The sequence below is a fragment of the Phyllostomus hastatus genome, unplaced genomic scaffold, assembly GCF_019186645.2.
Source record: "Phyllostomus hastatus isolate PE091 unplaced genomic scaffold, TTU_PhHast_1.1 phas_scaffold_501, whole genome shotgun sequence".
NCBI lineage: Eukaryota > Metazoa > Chordata > Mammalia > Chiroptera > Phyllostomidae > Phyllostomus > Phyllostomus hastatus.
In genome coordinates, this window is record NW_025334033.1 from 16,900,395 (window position 1) to 16,919,956 (window position 19,562).

General features: G+C 34.5%; 1 protein-coding gene across 1 annotated transcript in view; it reads right to left on the bottom strand.

The window, feature by feature from the left end:
* TRPM7 (transient receptor potential cation channel subfamily M member 7) overlaps positions 1-19,562 on the bottom strand; it is a 133,029-nt gene that overhangs the window by 88,574 nt on the left and 24,893 nt on the right. Inside the window, exons 2-7 of the mRNA XM_045823803.1 lie at positions 18,181-18,260; positions 16,146-16,184; positions 8,320-8,518; positions 6,035-6,248; positions 2,372-2,496; positions 1,352-1,523 (exon numbers count right to left, since the gene is read on the bottom strand). Coding sequence (XP_045679759.1) covers positions 1,352-1,523; positions 2,372-2,496; positions 6,035-6,248; positions 8,320-8,518; positions 16,146-16,184; positions 18,181-18,260 — 829 coding nt within the window. The remainder of the gene's footprint in view (positions 1-1,351; positions 1,524-2,371; positions 2,497-6,034; positions 6,249-8,319; positions 8,519-16,145; positions 16,185-18,180; positions 18,261-19,562) is intronic.

A 19,562-nucleotide genomic window follows, 5' to 3' on the forward strand; every position in this document is an offset into this window, starting at 1 on the left:
TAATATAGAAATTTATGACAGATTCAGGATTACATAAAAGGAAATGATTAATAAAATCCAAGACCTCTACAAGAGTAACAGAATAAATTTAGTGAAGAATACCAATTTTTGTTTTTAACAATAATCTGCAAAGCAGTTAGAGAATTCAAAAGTAGGTTACTGTAGGATTCTTACACATTCCTAATTTTTAAGAGATGCTATGACTCCATCATAGTCTGAATGCACTGTCCTATAATTTTGAATTTCTATTTCACTTTGCAAAGAGCTCATCTTCTCGATATCCTAGAATTACATAATTTCTTTTTTAAATAAAAATCTAAATGTTAAACCAAAAAGCTGACTCTGGTTGAAAAAGACCAGTATCAAGAATTCCAACTTTTAAGGTAGAACTACCAAAGAGTGATTACCCACTCATGTTATAAACTTTACGCAAGGCGATTCTTACTTTGCAATAAAGCAGTTTTTCCTCTGTTATCTTTTATCTTGAATTTCAAAGCCATACATTAGAATATATCACACATTAAGATTATTTCTGAATTCCTTGGGCTGCAGTGGGATTACAATAGCATCAGAGCTTCCACCAAACTTTCGTGGTTTTGGCCTCAATGTCTGAGTACCCTATTTGGCCTCAGACTTCTTTTCCTAGGTCACCTTATTTCATTTCAGTCATTCTTGGCTGTTTCATATGTTATCTTACTACAGAATATTGGGCTGGCCAAAAATTTCGTTGGGTTTCTTCTGTAGGTTGGCTCTAGTAGCACTTAGTTGTCTTTAACTTCATTCAAAACAATTCTGTTAGATTGTATTGTGATAGCTGTCACATCAGCATTCATTTTAAAAAAGACTTACCAAAACTGATAAATTTTGGTGTAGCCATTTTAATACTGAAGATAGAAGATACACAACAAATTCAGCCTATTATGTTTTATTTCAAGAAAGGTAAAAATGCAACTAAAATGCAAAAAAAAAAGATTCATGCAGTATACAGAGAAGGTGCTGTGACAGATCAAACTTGTTAAAAGTGGTCTGTGAAGTTTTGGGCTGGAGATTTCTCACTGGACAATGTTTCAAGGTCTGATAGAGCAGTTGAAGATGATAGCAATCAAATCAAGACACTAATTGAGAACAATTAACATTATACCACGTGGAAGACAGTCAACATACTCAAAATATCCAAATCAAAGTTACTGGTGAAAATGAAAAATGTGTCTTATTTCACAAAAAAAAATACAGTGTTTGGCCAACCCAATAAAATGAGCAACTTCAAAGACTATTCTGTCTTTTAAGAACGTTGCTGGCTAGTAATAGAGCTCAGAAAATTTCAACAATATGAATTTATAAATTCCCTTACTAGCATGAATTCTTTGCTGATTAATAGTTTTTTCAAGTTCTCTTCTCAGTCTGACTTCTGCCCCATACTTTCCAACAGTGCCATCATCCACCAATATGAAATGGGAATGTAGATTATTCAGAACATTCAATTTGCTCAGAGGGTTCAATAAGGTTTGATAAGGGGCAACCACCTAAACAATATCAAATATAAGAGTTAGTGGGAAGGATTAAGTGTAATAAAATGTAAAATAAAAATGAACTTTAAAATAATCTGTAAAACAAAGTAAGAGGTAAAATTCCATTTACTTATGCCAACAAATAGAAAGTGTCAAAGGATATATCAAAACCACAAGCATTTAAGCAGCTGAAGATTAACCAGTAATTGGTTGAATGATACAATTATATTTTGACTTCCACTGCAGAAAATATACTATTTCATTATCACAGGCAAAGGAAGCAGCAGCAAATAAATAATGTGAAGAAACAATTAGGTTATTGGTGAATAAAGAGCAATACATAAAGGACACTAAATAAAAGCAATCAAATGTCATATTGCTATTTTTCTAGCCATAAGCTGAATCTTTAAGAATAAAATTAGAAATTTAATTGCACTTAAAAGTAATCATTACTATTTAATAATTCCTTTTTCATAGTCTCTGGATAAAGACAATCAATTCATGTCTTTAACCTATTAAAATGAACATTACCATTTGATTAATACTCTTAGTGGCAATAAAATTAATTCTTAATGTCATGAAGTCATTAAAAATTTAAATGACAAAGACTGGCATGATACAGAAAAGATAAAATATTTAAACAAAAAGGCACAGAATAAAATGTACTAACACCACAATGTCAATTATTTATATCTATGAATGTATTTTCAAAAGGATCAGAAGAAGACCTCAGAAAAACATTTTTAAAGGTAATTTGAAAAGTGTGCTATGTTCATAAATATTTTAAGTTGACTCATAAGATCCTTGCTTTAAGTTTGTTTATACATAAGTTCAAATACAAGAAATTTTAAAATCATTCTTACATCTCTTCCAACAAGATCATTTCTGTTTTCAATCACTCCCCATGGAGCTATTCCAATAGTGCAAATCTTTCGAGATGATCTGGAAGCATGTTCTTTGAGGGCATCACCAACATGTTTGGCCACACCTATTCACACAAAATTTAATTCCTTTTATTTGAAAGTCTTCACTATGTTCAGAACAACTGTGTGCTCGATCTGTAACATTACAACTTGTGATGTTTTTCTTTACATATACAAGGTAAAAGGCAACGAGGCCAAAAGACAAACTTAGAAAGAGAACACAGGGACCAAAAAGAAAAAATAACCCACAATGTCAAATCACTACAACTGCATGAAACACATGTAAAACTAACTTTTATCATGTTGTGCTTAGTTCTCTCTTACAATCCTAATGTAAGTAAACTGTAGCTTTTCGTTATTGCTCTACACACCATCTTAAAAAATGACAAGTGTACCTCTGGATTAGAAACAACACACACACATCACATAACTATAAAAGCTGTCCAACTGAACCAAAAACTGAGAGAATAGTAGAAAAGACAATTCAAAAGAGCACATAACTCTTATCACCTGTTATGAACTGAAATTACATCCTCTCCAAAATTCCTATGTTGAAATCCTAACCCCAGTACATGAGAATATAACTGTATTAGGAAATAGGTCCTTTGAAGAGGTGATTACATTAAAATGAGATGTTTAGGGTCAGCCCAAATCCAACCTGACTGCTGTACTTATAGGAAGAAAAACTGACCACAAAAAGAGACACCAGGATGCGCATGCACAGAGGAAAGGCCACAGGCATAGTGAGATGACCATCTAAAAGCCAAGAAGACAGGCCTCAGAATCAACAAAATCTGCTAACATCTTAATCTTGGACCTACAAAACTATCAGAAAATAAATTTCTTTTGTTCAAGCTACCTTAGTCTGGGGTATTTTGTAATGGCAGCCCTAGTAAATGAGTTCATTGCTCAATATGATTTTTATAATGCATTATACATCATTCCTCACCTGAATATGGAAATGGCATCTTAAATAGTCTTCCAATTGCTACTGTGCCTGTTTATAGTCTACTTTCCAAGCATTATCCGAGTTATCTTTGCTCTTATCAACTCTGCTTAGTAACATCCCTTCTCATTTAGAGAAAAAGCCAAAGTGCTTAAAATGGACTACAAGGCCTTATATAAAGATCTGCCCATTGCCCCTGCTATTTACCCCAAGCTAGCCACCATCACATACCCATAATTTTCTGACCTCATCTAGCAATTCTTATTCATTCTATTCTACCTACACTGGACCCTTGTTACTATTCTCTCCAACACAGTAGCTGATTTCTTCTTAAAATGCTCTTCCCCCCTATTATTCCCATCTTGCTCCTTCATTTCCTACCATTCTCTACTCAAGTATCACTTTATCAGTGAAACCCTAACCCACCTCCCCTACCATTTCTCCTCTATATTTCATGTGTCTAACAGACATTTTTAATAAGTTCAACTTAAGTTTTATCTTTTTTTGAATACAGTTTACATTCAATATGTTATTTTGTATTAGTTCCAGATGTAGAACACAGTGGTTAGATAGTCATATTTTCTAAACTGCTCCCCCTGAGATTTCCCCTACTTACCTGGTACCATGCATAGTATTACAGCATTATTGACTGTGCTGTACTTCACTTCCCTGTGACTATTTCGCAACTACCAATCTGTACTTCTCAGTCCCTTCACCTTTTTCACCCAGTCTCTCAGCCCCTCTCCCCTCTGGCAGCCATCAGTCTGTTCTCTGTATCTATGAGTCTGTTTCCTGTTTTATTTGTTCATTTATATTGTTCTTTAGATTCCACATGTAAGTGAAATCATATAGTATTTGTCTTTCTCTGACTGACTTATTTCACTTAGCGTAAAACATGCTGTTGCAAATGGTAAGATTCCATTCTTTTTTTATGGCTGAGTAGTATTTCTTTGTATATACATCTGCTTTATGCACATGTCCACTGATGGGTACTTGGGTTGCTTGCATATCTTGGCTATGGAAAATAACACTGCAGTGAATGGAGGGGTGCACATATTCCTTTGCATCAGTGTTTTGGGTTTCTTTGGATATATATACCTAGAAGTGAAATTGCTGGGTCGTAAGACAGTTGCATTTTTAACTTTTTGAGGGCCATCCACAAGTTTTCCATAGTGGCTGCACCTATCTGCCTTCCCACCAACAGAGCACTGGGGTTCAGTTTTCTCCACATCCTCGTCAGCTCTTGTTGTTTGTGGATTTATTGATGACAGCCACTCTAACGGGTGTGAGGTGGTATCTCATTGTGGTTTTATTTTGCATTTCTCTGATGATTGAGCATCAGTAATCTGATGATTACTGACATTGAGCATCTTTTCATATGTATTGGCCATCTGTATGTCCTCTTGAAGAAGTGTCTGTTCAGGTCCTCTGTCCATGTTTAACTGGATTGTTTAATTTTGGGTGTTGAGTTGTCTGAGTTTCCTATAAATTTTGGATATTAACCCCTTATCGGATATAACATTGCTGAGTATCTTCTCCTATTCAGTGTGTTGTCTTTTTGTTTTGTTGATGGCTTCCTTTGCAGTATAAAAACATTTTAGTTTCTTGTAGCCCCATTTTGTTTATTTTTTCTTTGTTTCCCTTGCCCAAGCAGATATATCAGAAAATAGTATTACTCAGAGAAACTAACATATTATACATTATTTAGTTATCTGTTGTCTGCATCTCCCCTACCAGAATGTAAGCTTGACAAAGGCAGTATTTTGTTTTGTGGAATGATATATTTTTAGTAGCCAGAAGAATGCTAAATAAGGCTCACAATGAGGCTCATACAATAAGGCTAAAAAACCGGTTGTTGGTAATAAATTAGATATTTGCAAGCTAATTTAAGTATTAACTGTTTTACTTAACTGTTTAACAAATTAATTGCCTCCTTTTATATATATTATATATATATTATATATAAATATAATATATAAAAATATAATATAAATAAATAAATATAGGTTATATACATATGTGTGTGTATATATGTATATGTACATATGTATGTCTGTGTGTGTGTGTGTGTGTATGTTATAAGGAAGACTCAGAATGAAAGATTATAGTACATTAAAAATTAATTTTGAAAGCTACTTCTTACTACTGACTGGGCAATTGATTCCTTTCTTGTATCATTTTACCAGTGGCCAGAAAGTGACATGAATAATATTGTACTTTGCTCTATAGTAGGGATCAGCAAACTTTTTTGAAAAGGGCCAAATAGTGTTTTATGCTTTGCAGGACATACAGTCTGTCACTGTAGACTGTATCACCTCTGCTATTATAGCACAAAAGTAGCCATAGATAATACAAAATCAAATGAATATGGCTGTGTTCCAATAAACCTTTATTTACAAAAAAAGGAATAGATTGGATTTGGTCCAGAGACCATAGTTTGCCAACCCCTGCCCTCAAGTATATTATTTTTTAAAAGACTAAATGAAAACCAACTACTTTTATAGCTACCATTTATATCTAGGAGCTATAAATTACTTAACAGAAAAACTGAATATATTTATATTCAATGCTGACTGCTCAAATATCTGGTTCAAATATATAATTAATATTATGAAACATTTACAAACACAAAATAATTGGGATAATCATTATAGTACCTGTGTTTACTCCTCCAGTTAAAATCCAGGCTCCGGTTGTAACTGCAGCTTTAATAAGACCCTTTACAAGCAACTGCTTGATTCGTGGGTGAAGCTCAAATTTCTGCATGCCCCCATGTACAGAGATAACAAGTTTGGGTAATTCCATTTGCCATTCTTTAAGCAAAAGTTGCAGAATAACTTCAGTTTTGGTGTCATATGATAGTCTGACATACTAAAAAATATTTTTAAAAGGACAAAATAATTGAATTATGTACATAGGTTTCATAATACATCATATAACTTTAGCAAACTTTTATTTGAATCAAATTATTATAAAATAGATTTCATAGGTTGCTTTTCATATATTTTCACTTCTAGGAATAAGCAAGAGCAAATGATTTTAAAGTTAGAAAATCATTTTGTAAGATCTAGAACTAGTGGCACTCTAATTTTTAAACTTCAAGATTAAGACGTAACTGTGTTACTCTTGCTGAATATATATATAACTCAATTACTATTCACCCAATTTACAAATTTAATCATAGTATTTACTAGCTTGTTTAACTATGAGTATGCAGTGAATGAGAGGTATTAAGGCTAGCTACAATGATGGGGAAAAAAAGAAAGAAGAACAAAGAAACAAATGGAAGTTTCTACAACTCTTGCTATTAAGAGAAGCATACACTGAATTATCTGTTTGCAAGTTTTGTCAATGATCTAGTCCAATTAGAGTAGAATTGTGACTATGCAATAAAAAACAAAAATATTTTTAATATAAATGATGGTTTCCCTCATTGGAATTAATTGTAGATTTGATCCACAAAGAACTGAAAATAATAGTTTAATTTTACTCAATTATCTTAAGGTGTTCAGATGGATTCATCAGTTTAATTTTTGAAAAATCATTCTACAGAAAAGAAACTATCACATCTATGGAATGACTTCCTCTAGTTTAAAAGATTTTTTAAAAATTTTATTTCTGTTAAGTGCCATCACATATCTTACTTGCTATGACCACTCTAATTCATTCACTTTGTCTAACACACCTATATGATTTAGTTCATGTGAAATCTGAAATATTCAGATGTTGGAAGAAGCATTTTTAATTATCTCTAACAAAGGTTCTGTACAAAACAATATATTGCCCATTCCTTTGCAAAGATCAAACACCAATGAAAAGAAATATCCCAAATTATCAGAATCCTTCAACAGAGGCTCCAGAGTCCCAAGAATGCTCTGCAATAAGATTTGTCCTATACTCTTCCTGTGTTAGTTTAGTTTAATTCATTATTATACTAGGGCGCATACAATAATGTTCAGAAAATAGTATAAATTTAAAACATGTTGTATGTATAGCATACATATATCATGTTACATATAAATTTAAACATATATGTTTTAGATAACACACATACACACAGTCAGGAATCAACAAGGAATTCCACTTGCAGAAATGATGAACTACATTGCTACATTGCTTTGAACTATCTCTACCCCTGGGCACTAGAGAAACTAAAAAATAAATAACATCCTTTTTGAGGTATCAGAGAGCTATCAAGGCAGTGAAAGCTTGTGGAATAAGGAAGGATCCATGAGAATTTGAAAACTTAAAGATAGGAGCACTCTTTTCCCATCAGGACAAGGAGGCAGGCAGAACAACATAAAGAGTAAAATGCTGTTAAATCTAAATTTAAAACAATTATGTCTTGGCGGTTAAAAATACACAAAGAAATAAAATTCATGCCAACAAAAGCATGTAAGCCATAAGGGAAATAAACACAGTTACAAGTACTCTAAAGGTCCTTGCACTGCCAGCAAGTAATAAAAGTACTAGCTTATATATATATAATAGCAAGTTAAAATATACAAAATAGAAAAATAATACATAAATAGCATGCTAATGAGGAAGGAGAAAAATAAAAAATACTTAATCCAGAAGACACAAAAAAAGGAAACAAAGAAAAAGTGATATAGTAGACAAGATTTTTTAAAAATTTGAAAAGAAACCCTTAAAATATAAGGAAAGGTTAAAAGTAAAGGAAACGAAAAAAATTAGGTATACTTACAGATTACTGAAAAGCAAACAAAAATGACAAGTGATAGAAGACATTTTATAATGATAAAAGTTTCAAGTCACCAATATATAACAATTCTGTATTTGTATTCACCTATATAAAGAACTAAAAATGCATAAAGGAATGATCGAGACTGATTTTCTGACATAGCATTATATAAACTGTCAGATAATAAGTATGTATTATTTAGATAATAAGATGAAGTAAAAAATCAAATATGTGACATACCTTAGCTCTGTAGGAATGAGAACCCCCTTGAAAATTTATGACTCCATAAGCATCCGTTGGGCTCTGTTCCGTATGCTTTTCCACAGACCATTCCTCTAATGCCTGATTAAAATGCTCACCCAATTTCACATCCGAGTATTTCATGGCAAGACTTGCAGTAAAACAAGCATGTTGCTTGACCAAGCGACCACAAAAACACCTAATAAAAAACAATAAAATTTTAAGAAGGTTTTCAAAAAATTAGTCAATAAAATACTAAATTAAAATGAATGAACCAATCAACAGTATAAAAATAATCTGACCTGCTGATTTTAGGCTAGCTAAATTAATATCTTCATTAGTAAATTAGTATCTTCATTAATATATTAGTATATGATGGTGCAGCATTCTAAATATAGTGAGCATCTATGAAATGTAGTACAGCCATATAACAGGCTACTATAAGAAATGAACCACTAATAGGCACAATAATAAGGATAAATCTCAACTTCAACATGCTGAATGAAAAGCTGGATGCCACCAAAAAGCACATATTTATATGATTCCATGTATACAAAATTCGAGAAAATGCAAATTAATCTATATACTGACTACAATGGTAGTCTCGGGCCAGAGCAAAGGGTTTTCATTATATCTGTAAGCACTAACTGGACCACTATTTAGGAAGTAGGAACCCACTGGGCAATCTCATTGTTTTGATTAAAAAAAAATCAATCCAACTATGTAGAAGCCAAGGGAGCTAGAGTTTGAGGTGCAGAAAACAAAAAGAAGAGAGATCTAAACAGAAGGAGCTTCAGATATATGCAGAGTATCTCCTTAAGCATCAGCAAGAATAAACTACCCAAGGCTAGACAGCAATTAAGAATTGCTAGACAGCAGTAGGCCAAATAATTCCTAAAGTTCATCAAAGGCAGGCAACAATTTGTGTTCCTGCCAGCCAAAATGAAGAGATCTCCTAAGACAGAAGGCCTCTAATAGGATCCTAAGAAAAGTAATGCCTAATCAGAAAGGCTAAATAAGACCTAGACTACATGTGCCCTGACAAAGATTAAGAGCAAGACATGACAGGACCAAACTAATCCAAGGTAACTTAATTGAATGCTAAAGTAAGTCCAAAACTCCCTAATGAAATACAACAAAATCCAGCACCCAAACATAAAATTCACAGTTTACAACAGCATTCAGAAATTACTGGACATGTGTAAAAGCAGAAGAATACAAGAAAATACCACAAATGAAGACCAAGAAATTGCATAGAGATAAAATTAGAAGAAAACACTAAAACAACTATTATGAATAAGTTCAAACTATTAAGAATATGTTTGGGAAGGTAGAGGAAAACATGAACAAAATGAGGGAAGAACTAGAAAAGTTTATTTTTATTTTTATTTTTTAAAAGTCCCACCAGGACATCTAAAAATAATACAATAGCTGAAATGAAAATGTCATAGGGTGGGATGTATAACATATTAAACACCACAAACAAATAAACAAACAAAAAAAACCAGTAAACTTGAGGACACAGCCATAGAATCTATACAAATTGAAACACTGAAGAGAAAATACTAGGGGAACAAAAGAAATAAGAACATTAGTGACCTGTGGAATCATTTCAAGTAGCTCAGTACACACATAATTCAAGTCCCAGAAAGGAGGGAGTAGAAATAAACATTTGAAAACTATTTAACTAACAAATCTGAGCAGTTCAATAAGAAATAAGCAAAATGAGTTTGACGAAATCACACTAATGCACTGCTAAAACTCAGTGACAGAAAGTCTTAAAAGCAGCCACAGTACAATTGTCACATTATGTACAGAGAAAGTATGTATGACAGCAGATACCTTATTAAAAAATGTGAAAGTCAAAAGGCCACTGTTACATCTTTTAAGTACTAAAAGGAGAAAAACTATCAAATTAGAATCTTATAAAATTTGAACAAAACTATGAGCCAATCTAGTGATTTAATAGAAGTTTGTAGAACACTCTATGCGACAACAAAATAAAATCTCTACTCAAGTGCACAGGAAGTATTCACCAAGATTGGCCATATTCTGAGTCTCAGGAAACTAAAAAAGATAGAAATCATACAAAATACGTTCTTAGACATACTTTGTCTACAATGAACTTGAACAATAAAACAATGAAATTAAACTAGAACCCAATAAAAAACATATTTAGAAAATCCTAAGTATTTAAAAATTAAATGACACATTTTTAATTAACTCACGGATAAAAGAAAGTAACAAAGGAAACTAGAAATTTAGAACAAAATGACAATAAACTAATATCAAAATACACGAGATGCAGAGTATTTAGGGGATAAATGGTAATAAAAATACAACAAAAATTAAAATAAAAATGCAACATGCAATCGTACAGTGTTTTAGAGTAAAAATTTCAGTGTGCAGTTACATATATTTTCCAATATAAAAATACTCTACAAAATAAAAATGTATAGTATATAGTTTAAATTAGAAAAGACCTGCAGGCAATACTAAAGTTCTACCTAAAAACTAAAAAAAGCAAATGAAACACAAAGTAAGCCAACAGAATCAAAGAGAACACAATGAAATAGAAAAGAGAACAATAAAGAAAATCAATTTTTAAAAGAGCTTGCTCATTGAAAAGACCAACATAATTCAACACCCACTGATCATTAATTTTCAGCAAAGGTGAAAAGGAGGGAACTTCCTCAATACAGGTATCACCATACTTATTAAATCTTAGCCATGAATACCAATATACTCTGAGTCTTTTGAGTTCCTCTAGCTAATTACCAAACCTAGGGGTTGTCTTGGAGACTCCTGACAAAAATGGACATAACAGATGAGATAACTGCTTTCTAGCACTGAACAAGAGGAAGCATGGGATTTGATCCTTGAAATGAGGAAAATATATGAGATGATTCTCCACAGTTGTACCAGCCTGGGGCAATTTTCAACCATTATGCATAGAGGTGATGCCCAGGCAGGAAATGGCACTGTCACTGAGCTAAGTAAGGAGGCAGGAATAGAATTCTTAGCTGGTGAAACAGCTGGAATTCCTAATAGTGGACCAGGGAAGAGGGCTATACAGAGAGACACACAAATTTGCATGAGAATTCACCATGGGTTCTTAGCCACGAAGTGAGCTGTATCTACATTAGGGAAGGCTCTGTGACACTTAGCAGAAATCACCTGCTGTGTCTGAGAATGGAGTTATAAAAAGCTAGGAGAAATTGCAGTTTTAGTTCAGAGTGAAAAGGTATTACTGAGCATCTTGTGCACTCATCTAAGACTCTAAGAGGCTATCTATACCTCAAATGTAAGATCTACATCCTAGCACTAAGTTTATAATAAAAATAGAGATGCCCTAACAAATAAAAATCAAGCAAATGGGACCCCCCCCAAAGTCAATAATTTAATTACATTAGAACAAAATTGAACATCCTTTCAAGAAGATGACATAGTCCAGACCCCTAAGTGAATCACCCACAATATTCAAGACACACAATAAAACATTACTAGACAGATGAGAAAAAGAAAATGTGGCTCATAACAGGATCCAAGATGGTAAAATTACACTCACCTCCCCCAGCACCAAAACAGATTTACAACTAAGTTATAGAACAGTCAACCTGAATAACCAATTAAAGACTAGCTGAACACAAGTCTTATAACCAAGAATGTACAGAAGGTCCACATCAAGACTGGAAGGAAGGGCAACATGAAAGGGCTGACCCCAAACCCACACACAGAGGTTAGGTTGAGAATCAGGAGGGATATCTCAAGTTCAAAGGTGCCCCATACCACAAGAGTAAGGGATCTCAACCCCATGCTGGCAGCCCAGAGGAGCAGCAGTGCTTGGAAGAGGTACCTGCATAACATCTGACTATGAAAAGCAGCCAGGATGTGTCCCCAGGGAGAGACCCAGGGAGTTTGCTATAAACCCAGCTGTCCTGTTAAAGGGCCAGTGCACAAAATCTCATTTGTTGCCACACTCACCCTGGGCTCTGGTGGAAGGAAGTGGGCTCAAAGTGAACTGGAGTCATACAGGAAGAGAACGAGTTGTGCCGCTTTGGGAGCATGCTGAAGGGACAGCTGCTAAGGTCCTTGTGCTGAGTCCCTCTCCCACACTACCCAAAGATGCCTCCATTCCTGGGTTGAGCACTCCCCTCCACACGGCATCAGTCTTGGGGAATGCACTAGCCCACCCTCCCAACTCCCTGTGGTGGTGCCATGCAAAGCTCACGCCCTGTAGAGGAGCCTGTTGGCCGCAAACAACCTCAGCTTGTGGTACTGTGGTGCACACTTTCTTGGAGGACCCTTGAGGAGGTCCAGGTAGACATGGGGGTGGCAGAGATAGAGAGAGAGACTGAGTTATGTAGCTCTAGGGCAAGGGCCAATTTTCCCTCATAAGTCCAACTGATACCACCATTCCTGTGCAGAGACTTCCCTCCACATGGCCAAATATTAGTCTGGTTAGCCTGATGAACTCTACTGCTCTCACCCTGACAACTCCCTGAGATCCCACCACAAAGGTCTACATGCCCCAAGCAGGTGGCAGCTGTCTTTGGTGTACACTGTGACTTTTAAGGGTACTAAACAGTAATGGAAAATAAGAAGGTAGACAGGAGGGGAGGGAGGGAGGGAGGGAAGAAATTAAATACAGACTTGCTTAGTGACCTCAGATCCAGTCTATAGCTTAAGTCTCTGAGCTTAAGTCTGTATCAACCTGATGAACACCATTTGCCCCTACCTAGGGACTGAGAACCTACCTCACAAAATTTGCATACTGCCAGAGGCTCTTTCAGTGACTGGGTGTCCTGGACCTTTTGCTGATCTATCCGCTGAGTCAGGGCTGGTGAAATAGAGCTGGTCAACAGGCCTTGATAGGGAGCTTGGGCCCTCCCACCTACACTGGGATCAGCATAAGTACCCCAAAACTGTTGACTGCTTTGCGGCTCAAAACAAGTAGCCCAGGGCTGGCAACAGGCAGCATCCAAAATTGACATGCACCAGAAACCCTTCTAAGAGGTCCCAGAACCAATAAACATAGTGTCAAACTTCAGACCATATCAGAACATGATCCAGTTAGCTCCATAAGAGGCACAACCTGCACCTACCCCCCACCAAACAAACAAACAAACAAACAAAAAAACCCCCTGGTCAGGCACCAGACCCTGCTGGGACAAATGCCACTTCATGGGGTCAGCTCCCGCACAGCAGCGTGTACACTGTGTTTGGTGTCAATCCTCATAGTCAGCTAGCTTGAGAGTTAACCCCACTGACAGACACACCAACAGCAACCAACACTCAGTAATCATCAGAGAAATGCAAAATAAAACCACAATGAGATACCACCTCACACCCGTTAGAGTGGCTGTCATCAATAAATCCACAAACAACAAGAGCTGACGAGGATGTGGAGAAAACTGAACCCCAGTGCTCTGTTGGTGGGAAGGCAGATAGGTGCAGCCACTATGGAAAACTTGTGGATGGCCCTCAAAAAGTTAAAAATGCAACTGTCTTACGACCCAGCAATTTCACTTCTAGGTATATATATCCAAAGAAACCCAAAACACTGATGCAAAGGAATATGTGCACCCCTCCATTCACTGCAGTGTTATTTTCCATAGCCAAGATATGCAAGCAACCCAAGTACCCATCAGTGGACATGTGCATAAAGCAGATGTATATACAAAGAAATACTACTCAGCCATAAAAAAGAATGGAATCTTACCATTTGCAACAGCATGTTTTACGCTAAGTGAAATAAGTCAGTCAGAGAAAGACAAATACTATATGATTTCACTTACATGTGGAATCTAAAGAACAATATAAATGAACAAATAAAACAGGAAACAGACTCATAGATACAGAGAACAGACTGATGGCTGCCAGAGGGGAGAGGGGCTGAGAGACTGGGTGAAAAAGGTGAAGGGACTGAGAAGTACAGATTGGTAGTTGCGAAATAGTCACAGGGAAGTGAAGTACAGCACAGTCAATAATGCTGTAATACTATGCATGGTACCAGGTAAGTAGGGGAAATCTCAGGGGGAGCACTTTATAAAATATATGACTGACTAACCACTGTGTTCTACATCTGGAACTAATACAAAATAACATATTGAATGTAAACTGTATTGAAAAAATAAAATTTAAGAAAAGTAAATGTGACTCATATTCAAGAAACAAAGGAGTCAAAAGAAACAGACCCTAAATGACACAGATGTTAAAACTAGTAAACAAAGATTTTAATCTACATTAAAGGATTTATAATGACATGGAAACTGCAGTAATAAAGAATCAAATGTAAATCTAGAATTAAAAAAATATAATTCACAAGATGAAAAATTCAATGGATGGGCAAAACAACATACTGAAAACTGCAGAAATAAGGTTTAACAAACCTAAAGACAGAGCAATATAAGTTTGATATATGAAAAAAATTGTAATAAAAAAAACCGTGTCAGTGACCTGTGAAAAACATCAAGCAATCTAACACAGGTATAAAAGTAGTCTCTGAGAGAGAAAAGAGAATGAGGCAGAAATATTAAACAATGGCTGAAGACTTCCCACTTTGGTGGAAAATATGAACTTCCAAATATTTACACGAGCAGAGCAAGTACAAAGAGAATCATTCTCGGGCACATTATAGACCTATTGCTGGAAACCAAAAATACAGAAAAAATTTCTTTACAGTAGCAAGGGGGGAAAAAGACCCATTACATACAGAAGAGCAGCTACATTAAGGATAGCTGACTTCCCAGTACAAACAAGAGCCAGAATACAATAGAATGATATCTTTAACGTGCTAGAATGAAAAAATCGTCAATTCACAATTCTCCATCTAGTGAAAATATCTTTTAATTAAGAGTGTAAAATTAACATTTTCTGATAAACCAAGCTGAAAAAATTCATCTCTAGTATATCTGCATTATACCAAAGGCTAAAGGAAGTTCTTCAGCTTGGATACAAAGACACCAAACGGAATTTCCCATGTAGGGGAAGAAAGGAGGGAGATCAGAGACAGTAAAATTTAGTATACCTAAAATGAACTCATTCCATACACTACTGTTCCCAGACTACCAACCTATTCATCTTCCTCTTACATTCTTTAATGAACAGTACTATTTACTTAGTTGCCTAAGTAAGAAATTTAGGTAGTCTCAAATCTTCCCTTTTCTCTATGCATCCACTTAATCCTGTTGAGTTTATCCTATTAATCCCTTTAAATATGTCTAGTTCTTTTCATCAATCATCATAGCCACTATCTTAATTCAGGCTCTGAATGTTTGCCAGATTCACTCCAAAACTTTCCAAACTAATTTTTTCTCCTAATTCAATGTCTGAAAAATGCCAACTGTGTTTACAGAGAGAGGGAGAGAGAATCTATTAAGCTTCTTACTTCCCTATACAATATCCTTTTAATATGAAATCAATGATATGTGGCATATGCACAAAGAGCTGAAATGATCTGGCCCCTACTCATTTTTCTAGACTCAGATCTCTCTAACATCCATCTGACATAGTAAATTCTCAAGATCCGTGACAGAACCATAATCTCTTTTACCATCAGGTATTCCCAGATGCTGTTCTCTCCGCCTAAACTCACTTTCCCTCAATCTTTACCCAACTAATTCACATTTAACTTTAGAACTCTCCTCAGGTAGCTTCACCTGAGTTTCAAGCAAACTTACCTGGTTCTTCATCTTCCAGGTCTGAGTAAAGTAAGCCTCAACTATAATAGCCTATGAATATTATCCCACTGTATTCTGATATCTCTTAACAGATTGGTTTTGTTTTTAAAATTTTGTGCAATAGAGTTACATTATTAAACTTACCTGACAAGTTGCTGACAAATTTGACATCCTGGAAGGCATCTACAAACAAGGTAAATTTATTACTTAAAGGGTAAAATTATTAGTTTAAACTAAACTACAGAAAACCCATATAGAAGTACAAAACAAGGAAAAATTATATAGTTTAAGTTTTCAGTACATGTCATATGTGTGTATATGATTTACATTAAATAATTTTTTAACTCACATGGTTTCCATATTAAAATACAATTAAGTAAAACATAAAATCCAGAAACCATAAAAGAAAAAAACTAATAGATTTAGCAATGCAAAAATAAAACATTTCTACATGGCAAAATGTGCCACTAATCAAGTCTAAAAACAAACTGAGAAAAAATATTTGCAAACAAAAGGTTACTTTCCCTAATATACATAGCTTCATCAAATCAATATAAAAAAGGATAATATATGAACATATAGTTCACAGTAATAATATATGTAAGAAAAGGCATTTAATATAAAACATTTTTAAAAACCTTTAAGACAGTATCTTGGTAAAAATATAGTATATAGTAGTCTCATATCTGTTGATGGGAGTATAAATTGATATAATCTCTATAAAGGGCAATTTGGTAACATTCATCAAAATAAAAAGGGCAGACTCCTTCTCAAAATCTAATTCCAGTACTAAAAGTATAGGCTAAAGAAAATATCTGTCACATCTGTACAATGATTAAGGTACAAGGTTATTCACTATAGCATTATTTTGCCAAACAGCAAAAAACAAGAAAAAGAAAAAAATAAGACAGAATAGCTAAAATGTCCATCAGTAAGGACTACTACAAACTATGATAAAGCATATAATTTAAAAAGATGCAATGAGAACAAAATGGTCAGAGACATGGAACAGACTGATAGCTGTAGGAAGGGGAGGAGAGAAGGGAGAATGGGTGGAAGGAGGAGTTAGTCAAGGAATATGTATGAATGACTCCTGGACAGGAAAACGGAGAGAGGACTGACCGTGGAACAGAGGGATGGGCTGGGTGGAGGGGACAAAAGGGAAAAAAAATTGGGACAACTGTAATAGAATAAACAATAAAAAAATAAAGTAGAAAAAAAAAGAACAAGGTATCTTGGAGTTATCACCAAGGTAACAAACACAATGGACTGAACAGTATGTATTAAAAGTGGAGAGGGAAGAGTAGACAGATATCCATTTGGACATGCAAAGACTACTGTATTTTACCATGTATAATGCACACTTTTTTTGCCCATATCTTTGAGGGAAAAATAAGGATGCGCGCTATACATAGGTATAATGATTACATACCATGGGTATAATAACCCTGTGTATAATGTACACAAAACCGTGGGTGTGCATTATACACAGGAGTACATTATACACAGTAAAATACTATATATCTATTTCTGGAAGGTATTCTAAGAAATAGGCAATATTATTCCTTAAGGAAGAGGAATTTAAATGAGACTTTCACTTATAAGTTTTGGTACCTTATAAATCCACTTGTTAACCTAGTCATATAAAGTTAATTTTAAAATTCAATTTAGTGTAGAAAGAAATGACCAGGTAACTGTGTTTATAAATTATGTCTCATATGAACAGCTACAGCAAAGGATACTTAATTAATAACAGCTTGCTATTTCTTTAACACCTGGTGAGTATTTTCATTATTTCAATTGCAAAATGAAATGAACAATTACAAGAAATAAATTCAGTTAATAATAATACAATCTATTTTTTAATAAAGCAAGATTAAAATTTTCTCTCAATGAAAGAAGAGTACTTTATTTTAGAACTGGCATACTGAATGAAAAGATCTAAAGTTTAATCCCACCTCTATGAATTATTAGCCATGTGACCCAGTAAATGCCATTTATACTCTCTGGTTAAAAAATGTGATGTTACATTGTAAGTAGAACAATTAAAACAGTAAGCAAAAAAACTAACAGTAGCTACAAATAATTTCATTAATAATTGCCTTTTAATAAATAAATTAGCAATACAATTTACGTCTAAATTTCTTGGAAGGGACAGAAGAAACAAAGGTATGCTTACCTGTGAGGGTCTTTGGAACTTGGTATAATATATACACATTCCCTCTTGGTCAAAGTGCTTTCTATCCAGGATTTCTGGGACTAAAACAAAAAGTTTTAGAAGACGGTTTATAAATTAACCCACTAATATTATAAGGAAATAATTACAAATACATAAAAATAGTTCTATATTAAACTTTTTTCAATTTACTTAATATTTTATTACATATTATATGTATTACATGGTTCCTGATGACAGTACACCTAAAATATGAGAATCATTTCATTTAAGTCCGGTGTGATTTAGGTCACTAAATCTATAATGCTATGCAGATACGGCTGCTTCAAATAAACAGAAAGGAAGGAAATCAAGTTTGAGATTCCCACTGTGGGCCAAAACCTCAAGAGGGGCTGATGTAATCACTTAAGAGCCAATTAAAAGTGATGTTGGGTTTAACCAAAACAATAAAACCTTGCAGTAGGCTCTCTCTGGAGCATGCCCACACCTTTCTTCCCTCTCAGGCATGTATCTCCTAAACTTAAGGGTACCCATGAGATTCGCAACCAGGAGAGCAAGGGGTAGCAGCAGCTCATCCTGGGCTTATCCCCTTAACATGTCTCCAAGGCCTTTTCTCTGACTTTTCAGTGAGCTAACAGCAGCCCTGCCTTAGCTCACTTCTTTCCTGTAAAGTTCCTAGGGAGCCAAAGCAGAGCACCACCTAGGCTCTCTCCTGTTGCTTCTTCTACCCTAAGCCCTTCCTTTGTTTCACTGCCACCAGCTTTAATAAACATACTCTCAAAATCAAAAATAATTTTTTTAAAAAAACTTTGTTATATTCCATTTCTAAAATAACTACCTAAAGCATAAGGACATGAAATGATTAATGGCACTGGGCTAGAAAAAGATATCAAGCAAATTCTAACGGAGAGAGAGAGAACAGAACAAATAGATGGTAAACATCAGTAGGGTTAGTGCAGGTTATCACATGATTACAGATGTTTGATTTACCAGATTGGTGTAACAATCTTAAATATGAATAACCAAGTAAGATAGCCTCAAAAGATAAAAAGCAAAAAATTAATAGGAAGAATAAGGCAAACCTAGGATCAACATAGAAAAGAACTCATTTCCCTCAATTATTGTGAAACTAAAATTATTTCAAATTTAAAAGACTATAAAAATTGTTTTTTTATAGCATTACTTGGGCTTCTGCCTGGATCCTTAGACTCTGCACCCTGCTATGTGTAACTGATGAAAAAGAGATAAGACATTATGTACTAAGACAGGTGAAACTCCATAAATTGGGATAAAGATCTTGGGTTTCATCCTATACAGATATAGATGTAAATATACAGTATTATATCTCACCATGACAGTACAAAAAGAAAGAGCCTTTATTCTAA